This window comes from Agrilus planipennis, unplaced genomic scaffold, assembly GCF_000699045.2.
Source record: "Agrilus planipennis isolate EAB-ADULT unplaced genomic scaffold, Apla_2.0 scaffold2, whole genome shotgun sequence".
NCBI lineage: Eukaryota > Metazoa > Arthropoda > Insecta > Coleoptera > Buprestidae > Agrilus > Agrilus planipennis.
The window spans coordinates 4,274,120-4,283,937 of NW_020442464.1; the positions used below are offsets into that span (position 1 = coordinate 4,274,120).

The window sequence follows — 9,818 nt, forward strand, 5'->3', positions numbered from 1 at the left end:
CCGAGATAAAAATGTTCAGTCTCTCAGAGTCTCTGAAAGCGAGACTCGAGTCTCCGTCTCTCATCGAGTCTCTCTGGTGTCTCTGAGAGAGACTGTCGAGAGACTGTCAAAAAAACTGTTTAGCGTCTCTGAACGAGAGACTCGAGTAGCTCATAAAGAGATCCTCATTTCGTATCCAGACTCTCTGTGAGAGACTCGAATCTCTGAATTAACAATTTTATCGTTCGAGTCTCTCATACAGAGACTGTGAGAGAGCCATAAAAACACCTAAGCAATAACTGAGAGACTGTGAGAGACGTTATCAGAGACGCTGAAAGACTCTGAAAGCCTCTGAGAGACTGAAAATTTTTGTCTAGGGTTGCAGTTAATGAAACAATTTATTAATTTACAATATAGTCCAACGTTTTGCCTCTAATGTTTGGAGCTTTTTCAGAGTTATTTGTTAAGTTATTTATTTTGGGGTTTACAAAGTGCCTTTTTAGTTATAATTACGATAAAAATAATTATTTCCTTTTTTAATTTTCTTGAGGAATCATAATTCAAATTAAAAATTATTTTTAATGCTTATTTATCATTCAATTAAATAATAAAGACACTCAAACATTTATTTTCTTTTGCAGGTCTCAGCATTAGCCCAAATGTGTCAAGGTAAGAATAATTATAGTATTTTTGAAGTGAAACTTCTTTACGCACGGTAGGGTAAGTTCGTTTCATGCGAGTTGCTATGTAACGAAATCATGCAACGGATGTCCCCCCTCTACTCGGTCACGTAGTCGAGTTCGTAGTGGAGATCGCTTGAGTCGTGAGGGCGCTTCAATGCAACGTTCGTTACAGGCAACTCCGGCATGTATAGTGTAAAATTTAAATTCATAGTGTTCAAATAATACCATTAAACCAATTCCTTAACCCCTATCCCGGTATGTTTGTGTGTTTGAAAAAGTTTCACTTCAGTAGCGTGTTGTATAATTACACGTTTAATTTTTTATATTATTGTTCTACTAATTGGGAGTGTTCATCGGTATTGTGATCTACCATGACAATTTTAAGGAAACAACAAAAGTTTACCTTTCCCTTTAGGCGCGTTAAGATCTCTTACAATTTCTTGACAAATTTCAGGTGATAACAACGCTGGTTCGATATTGTATCCTTGTTTTCTTAATGAATTTATGTCATGAACTTTTCCTCTTGGGTTCATAACCAATTTAAGCAGTGGTTTATTTTCATCGCTTCCACCGATGTCTGCTCCATATCCATTTTCTGTACCATTAATAGATTGCCCTGCGGCAAATCAAATTTGTATTATGTTGTACTATTTAATTAATTACTTATATGCATTTCGGTATCCAAATTGGGAAATATATAGAAAAACGAATATTCTTTTCTTAAATAGACAACAGTAAATTCTTTTGATTAGAAAATAACATTACATACTCAGATGGTCGCAAAATGACTACTAGTTTGTTAAAATATCGGTGATTAAATTTAATAGTTCAAAACGAAAACATAATTATTTTTCTAATAATGTTGAGCAATATTTTTTATTCGGTTATGAAATTTATAAAAATGGATCGAATACATGTAGATAAATTCTATTTAGCGTCTATAAATATTTGGAAGTCACCCAGAAAACTTAATAGAATGAGAGCTATTTTTTCGTAAGCCAAACGCGAATCAAATAATTAAAATACTTCAAAACAAAATCAATCACATCGATCTCAATGGCGACCCAGTTTTACATTTGGAACGTACCAAACAAGAAACGCATTAAAGGGTTCACGACCCCATATATTTAATACAAGTGGCCCCACTTTTAATTGAAATCAACAGTGCACAATGCAGTTAAATTTTAGTAAAACTGTGCTATTAGGAAACATGCCTAGAATACAATCAAAAGTTAGCAAACATTATTACTCTGTCTTTGAATAACATACATGTTCTAAAGATGCAATGTAATGACAATTAGCAATGTTCTATGTTGCAATTAGTACTAATTGCTCTATTATAAAATAAAGAATATTAAGTTGAAGTATCCATTACATTATATTATGAAATACCATAAAATTTAACACGTATTTTTAAATTGATGATGAAGAGCTTCTGGGCTTTTCTGCTGTGGTCGAATTCTAATTACAGACGTTTCGCCATGCTTAAAAGAAAGCGTCTTCAACGCTTCACGATGTATGATGTATTATCAGAGGCTGAATGATTCAAATTGCGAAACATCTGCAATTAGAATTCGACCACGACAGAAAAGCCCAGAAACTCTTCATCATCAATTAGACACCGGCCGTGAAAGCCTACGAACTACTGTAATTTAAATTCTTTTACACCATTAGATACATTTAAAAATATTTTAGTGAAAGCCATAGGCCTCTTAGTTCCTTCGTATATTATGTTTAGGAATCTTTGTGATAAAAGTACAATTGATTTATAAAAAAAATAAAGGAGTCATGCATGGGGTAAATGTTTCAAGTTAATTGTTGTATTATATAATACATGGCGATACAACTACATTATAAAAAGGACAACACAAGTTCAATTTCAGAGGCAAACAATGATAACCTTACATAAGTAAAGTTGTCACAAGAAAAGTTTCACGTTTCAAAATGTACGTAATATTTGTGATAAAATAACCACGCACAAACGGTTTAGAAGACTCAAACGGACGTTGATGTATTAGGGATAGATAGCAGCACGATTTGATCGGCAATCTAATGCCGGGGAATTGAATGTTAGCATAAACAGAGAAGCGAATCGTGGGTTATTTTTGACCATTAACTAGTTGCATAACATCCCCGTTTTATATTGGCGCAGAGCCCAAAAACATCTTTTGCCGAACAGCCGATACCCAGAATGAATTACACTTCCGAAGTGATCTGTTTCACTTCAGCGATAACTAATTCATTTCAAAACAACGTGTAAGCTGGCTTTTCAAATATTTCGGGTCATGTAATCTATCTGGTATCAATAATAACTCTTGCTGATTATTCCTGAAGTCCTTGGTCAGTTCGATTTGATGCGTCTTCCGGTCTGTTTTGCCATGATCCATGACATTTTGCTGTCCCAAATATTTCGCCATTCTCTCACATGAAGAAATCGCAAATCAAAACTGATGATGGTGTAAGCAAGAAATGGCGAAACGTTTGGAATAGCAAAATTCCACGAGACACTAAATCGATGTAAATATATTAGTAGTGAAAACTTGAGGACTTCATGGTTAAATTGTTAGCTATGCCAGTTATTTGATATTAATCTGTCTGTGATATCTATTTCTTCTCTTAATTTATTACAGATGTTAAATCAGAACCACACTAAGGAACCAGATCCTGGTTTCAATAAAAAATAAATATATTATTTATTCCTTATCGTGGCTGTGATTTAAAATCTGGAATTAATCTTTTGTTAACTAATTAAAACTGCTGAGGTTCTCGAGAGGTAGGATTTTTAATGAATTATCTTTTCATTATCGGTCACAGTCACATTAAAAGCCTTGAATATAACAAGATTTTTTGATGTAAAAGCTTAATATCCCTCATTGATAAGCAAAGCTCTGATAATCCCAATCTTTAAACATGCTTTTAAGATTCGCTCTTAGACATACTTGCTAATAGCTAGTGGTACCTATCTGATTCAGGAGATAAAATCTTACAGATGTCAGAAAATACGACAAATGGCGCTGTAAACGCCATCTGTAGTACAGTGCTACATTTTAGGATCACGTATGCTTCAGCAAGGTCCATTTAAATATATGTATATCTACTTGCTGAAACGAATCCCGGCGTAGCTCACCTCAACGTGGTAGGCACGTTACCATAATCGAATAAAATAATTCGAAGTGGTCTGTATTCTGTCGAAACTGCCAAAATGTAGCATCGTGCTACAGATGGCGCTTACTGCGTCATTTGTAGTATTAACTAAAACGCACTGTTAAGACAGCAGGTAAAAGTTGGTCTGTGTTCTGTCGGAGCTGCCTGCGGCGCGCTGATGAGACCCAAAAAGATCGAAATCTGGCAGTTTCGACAGAATACAGACCACTTCGAATTATTTTATTTTATAGATGTCAAATCAATTAAGTTAGAAGATCTAGCACTAAAAGTAACTCGTTGAAAGAACAAATTGAAATAAATCCTGTTCGCGTTCTAATGTAATTGAAAAGGACCTATTTTTAAACTGCAATTGTTTACAATAGTGCTTGTTTGGCATGCTTGGCCATGCGAATGTAAAAGTTGAAATAATATTTATTTGGGTTAGGCTATTTTTGCAAATACTTTTCTTTGTTTAAACTGGTAGCACGGTACTCGACTTGGAATCTATTGTTTGTGCGTTTTGCTATTTTCGGCAAATCATAATAAACATTAAGTAACAGTCAGTGTTGGAATCAGAAACTTAGTTTTTCCATTTGACCGAAACCAGATTCTGTTCTTTTTAGAAAAACCTAAGTCCCCATCATCATCATAAGGTCGTCAGTCCTAAGACTGGTTGGACACGCACCTCCACTCTTTCCTATCCTGAGCTAATCTTCGTAATTTCCTAAAACTAGAACATCCCACATCCTCAACTAAAAGTAACCTATAGTAATCTCATCTAGGTTCACTTTTACTCCTCTTAACTCCTGTTTCTGCTTCCAATATCTCTCTAATCCGCCTTTCATATCTGAGAAGGTGTCCAACCTACCTACCAACCTACATCGCCTATTTCTTATTGACTTCAACAGCACCCTCTGCTCTCCTACTCTTTCTAATATCTCCTCATTCCAAAACCTTCTCTATCTATTATAACATCATCAACTTCTGTTTCAATTCTATTGTAGATACTTAAACCTCATTCAACTTTTAAGTTTATTTTTTAAAATATTAGAATTTTGTTGTTGGATACCGAATTCAGAGTATGTGCCTACCTTCACCTTCGTGTACCCATTTAACTGAACGTTTTTTCCTGTTGACATACATCGATTGTCCTTTGCTGGACCTGTTACTGCTGTCAGTCAAAGAACTCGAAATCCTTCGTGCCAGTTCGACTTGCTCTTCCATAGTTGGATGAAGTCCTTTTGCATAGAATGCTGACGAGGCAAAAACTTTACCTGAAAAAACGGGGAAATATTGATTAGTACCTACATTAGTTTTTCAGCTGCTGAAGGTGTAGCGCGTTCAACAAAGACATACGTACACATGCACATATTTTCCTGTTTGATATTGTACTGACTTTTGCTTGATAAATGTTGATAGCCAAGAACCTCTCTATACAGTAAATTTTATTAAATTTACCCCACAGGTTCTTATTTTGGCAAACTTTGACTTCTTTACAAATATTAGTTATAATCAGGGCCGCAGCGAGGCCGGTTCAAGCGGTGCGGCGCACTGGAGCCCCCGCAGTCGAGGGGCCCCTTAGCAGTTTTCTGTTTTCAAAAAATGACTTCTAAAAAAAAACTATGCTGTTAGAGATGAGCTGAGTCAAACTACGAAATGAACATCATAATTGTTTTTTTACTTTTTTCTATATCAATTTTTGTCACAATACTCCATATATTTGATCAGGTACGTAGTTACATGGAATGCATACATCTCGAAATCGCGAATACTTCTACATTCATGGTTTCCTTAAATCCGTTGATATAATTATCATTGCTACTATAAACAATTACTAATTGCTGACCATAAATCCATATCACCCGAAACATCACTATAGAATTCATTGCACAAACATCAAGTGCCTGCTCTTATTTCTAAAACGTTTTTTTTCTCGATTTGTTAGCAGCAAAATCATCAATAGTTTTATCGAACCGTGAGAGGTTATCTGTCAGTGCTGCACGGGGAATCATCTATTCGTGAAATTAAAACATTTTTTTTAATGACATTTTTCTGATCATCAATTTTAAGAAGGGCCCCTTGCGGAATACCGCACCTGGGCCCCGAGCTCATCGCTACGGCCCTGGTTATAATAGGACTTTATTGGATAAAACATGACATACGAGGGTGCGTTTTCAAGCTCCCGGAATGGGTAGGTAGGTCATTAGTGAGGGTATTTACTCGAGTCATTGCGAGTTAAGCAACTCATTATTAGTATAAATACCAAGTTTTATCGTAATTAGGTCAGTCGTTTTTGAACTATCGTTGACGAAACAAGTCTATCAGGAACAAATTGTGAAATATGGGAAAAATCGAATGTCGCGCTGTTATAAAGTTCCTTACCAAGCAAAGAAAATCGGTTCAAACCATACTGGTTTACAAGTGGAATACCTTCTTTAAGCAAGGCAGAGACTCACTTAAAGACGACCCATGGTCAGGCCGGCCGATCGAGGTGACCACTCCGGAAGTTATTCAAAAATTTGAAAATTAATTCTGGAAGATGCCTGACTCAAGAAGAAAGAGCTCGCAGAAATGGTAGGAGTATCAGATACAACCATTTTTAAAATTCTTCAAAAACAACAGCGTGTGGAGTGTTCTCGTGCGTTTTTGGACCTCTGTAGTGAAGAGAAAGATGGAGTATTGACTCGAATTGTTACTGGGAACGAAACTTGGATTCATCATTATGAACTTGAGTCCAAACAGGACTCTATGCAGTGGCACAAAAGAAGTTGAAGGTGTCACAGTCGGCTGGGAAAATCATGGCGATAGTCTTTTGGGACCCAAAAGGGATCCTGATCCTGTTGATCGATTATAAAGATAAAGGTGTCTCTGTCTCCATGACCGGAGAATACTATGCGTCAATCCTAGAATGGTTAAAGGAAGCAGTCAAAGAAAAAAGACTATTTACAAGAGCCGTGTTGCAATGGCTGTCTTGTAGAAAGTGAGCTTTGAAATTTGAGCTCACCTACCCTACAGTCCTGACCTAACTCCCAGCGATTATTAGCTATTTCCAAACTTAAGAAAAAGTCTTCGTGGGATGCAGTTTCGGTGTATTTTTCAGACAAAAACAAAACATGTTTTTTCGAAGGTATACGTATGTTAATTGAAGGATGAGAAAATGTATAAGTGTAGCAGGTGAATAAATTCGTACTTTTATTTCCATTTCTTATCCCACATTCTGCGAACTTAAAAACGCCCTTTCGTAAAGCAGATTTTAACTAAATTTCCTTGTTCTTTAGAACGGGTTTTCAAATTCATTGTATCTTTGTTTAGAATGACCCACAAGGTTGATTAAGATTGTAATTCAGTAATTATCTCATCTAAGTACTTAGCTGATTAATAATGAAAAGAGTATTTAGACTTTGTTTTCGGACAAATGCGGTGATTTTTTGGACGATTAGGGACTTTAAAATTTAATATAATAAAAATAAAAGTCATTTATGGATCTCAAAGTGCAGCATTTATAGTAAGTAAATAATAATTAAATTATGTAAAATACCTGGTTTTTTCGGTTCAATTTGTGGAGCATTTTCAACGGGTTGGAAAATCTTGTCAAAATTGACTGGTTTTCTTTCAGCTNTTAGGTACTGGAGACACAAATTTTACTGATTCGTCAGTATTTTCAGTAGAAGCTTTTGTTGTTTCAACTTCAGCTTCGTTTTTTGTTTCAGGAATCGGAGATACCGGCCTTGTTGGTAAAGGGGAAACAGGTTTATTGGATTTTATGTCTAAAATGGCATCTAAGATTATGCTGGGATCAGCAGATATGTCGGGAATAGTTGGGAAAGGAGATGTTGGTCTTACTTCTTCCTGTTTAGCAGCGTCTGCAGCGAAAGCTGGACTAACACTTCCTGTATGAGAAGAAAGCGATGAAGCAAAAGCGTCAAAATAAAATGGTAAGTCTTTTTAAAGCCATTAAATGTAGTAAAAGTCCTTAATGTTGATTTTTAAATACTTTTATAAAAGAAAAGTAAAGATAGGAAGAAAGAGGTACAAGACAATTGATGATACTTCAAGTAAAAAGACAATCGAAAGCATAGAACTTTGTCCAAAATTGTTTTCAAACAGCGAGATCCATTCTGGATGTATCATTATCTCATATCAAATTATTCATCCTAAATACACTTTCTACTAGGCATTCTTGAGTTAAAACTACTTACTAAATTGTTGAGTTTGTCCGGGTCCTTTTGCGTTCCAAGCTTGAGGCAATTTGGGTTTGTAAACGTCAACGTTACTGACTCCTTTTTGGTAATTGTCAACCAGTTTGTTGATGCTGGTGCTATTGTAGGCGGGATTTGGCGTGTAACTTCTGTTCGAATGCATCTCAGAACGTGGTGCACCTTTCCATGTCTCCAGAGCGTTAGCTTTCAAAGCTTGCTCGTAGGAATCGACCGTCGGAGCCACGATGTTACCTTTGGTAGGCCAGACGGGTTCCTCAACGAAAGCTGCGTCCACGGAGCCTGTTTCTAAAGCTGCCTCCCAGGGCGATTTTACCAGTTTTATTTTTGGACGAATAAACCTTTCCTATAATAATTGCAAAGAAATCTGCTTTGGTATCTTACATTAGGCATTATGTCAGTCAAAGATGATGCAATCTGAATAAATTTTACGAGTTCTGCAAAATTTAGACTTTTTCGTAAAAAGAAACTCTGTTTAAACATACATACAATTTAGACATCATTTTAGAAGTGAGTTAGTTTAATATGAAATATTACACTGAAATTTCAATTTCTGAATTTTTTACCCAACACACGCTACCTCAAATTAATGAAGGAAAAATTGTTGCTGTTGTCACACCCTCGCCGGGAATCGAACCCGGGGCCTTTGACTTTACGCACCAATGTTCTGACCACTAAACTACAACAGCAACCACGACCAACCGACCTACAAGGTTAACGATCCGTTCGACAGAACATTGGTGCGTGAAGCCAAAGGTCCCGGGTTCGATTCCCGGCGAGGGTGTGACAACAGCAACAATTTTTCCTTCATTAATTTGAGGTAGCGTGTAGTGGGTAAAATCCAGAAATTGAATTTTCAGTATAATATTTCATAAGAAACTATGTTTTCAAGTGTTATGAGCTTTCCGAGTCTAGAGTATCAAAATTTCAAGGTTATAAAAACAGATAGAGTCCGTTCACTTAGAGAAAAGTTCACGATGCCAATTCGATGTACTCGGACTGCCTTAATGATAGTAACTGTTAGAAATTATTAACGGCGTCAGAAGCTCACGGTTGGGCTTTGAAAGGAAGCATCTGAAGGTAAACCCATGGCCGGTGCCATATTCTGGTGACTCGCCTACAGTTACAGCTTTCGTTTATGCGCATCGCTCACGCTGTAACTTTCTCTAAGTGAACGGACAATATACCTAATGTGAATTTAATTTAGTAAAGTTCTCTAAATTTCTTTTTCTTTTTGATAATAATGACATTTAGCTGAAGCTCTTTATTTCGTTATCGCTTACTTGAATCTTGTCAAGTTCTTGATTGTGTTGTGCCCTTTGTGCAGATTCTGGTGTGTAGGTAGGTGTTGGTAAATTGTTGATAGGTGTCAGTGGATTTGTGAGAGGACGCGGTGGTGGAGTTATTATGTCTTTTGGGACAGCTGTGTTTGTTCCTTCGGTTTCTCCAACCACCCACTTCTCTGATCGTTTACGACGTTTTGCAAATAGTTCGGCTCCTGCAAAATAACCAATAATAATAATCAGTATTAATATCTAATTAATCAATATAAATAAATAATCAAAAATGACCAATATTGTTTTTATTCAGTATTGTCTTCTTCATAAAAAATAATACATTTTAATCAAATATCTAGTCTGAAATATTCCCGATATAAAAATGTTCAGTCTCTCAGAGTCTCTGAAAGCGAGACTCGAGTCTCCGTCTCTCATCGAGTCTCTCTGGTGTCTCTGAGAGAGACTGTCGAGAGACTGTCAAAAATACTGTTTAGCGTCTCTGAACGAGAGACTCGAGT

General features: G+C 36.2%; 1 protein-coding gene across 7 annotated transcripts in view; it reads right to left on the reverse strand.

Moving 5' to 3' along the window:
* The window catches only part of LOC108742527, an 85,522-nt gene that overhangs the window by 7,843 nt on the left and 67,861 nt on the right, over positions 1-9,818 (reverse strand). For all 7 annotated transcript variants that reach the window (XM_025980965.1, XM_025980963.1, XM_025980961.1 and 4 more), the window contains 2 exons: positions 4,898-5,080; positions 1,066-1,278 (listed from right to left, as the gene is read on the reverse strand). In XM_025980965.1, the coding sequence (XP_025836750.1) occupies positions 1,066-1,278; positions 4,898-5,080 (396 nt within the window). The remainder of the gene's footprint in view (positions 1-1,065; positions 1,279-4,897; positions 5,081-9,818) is intronic.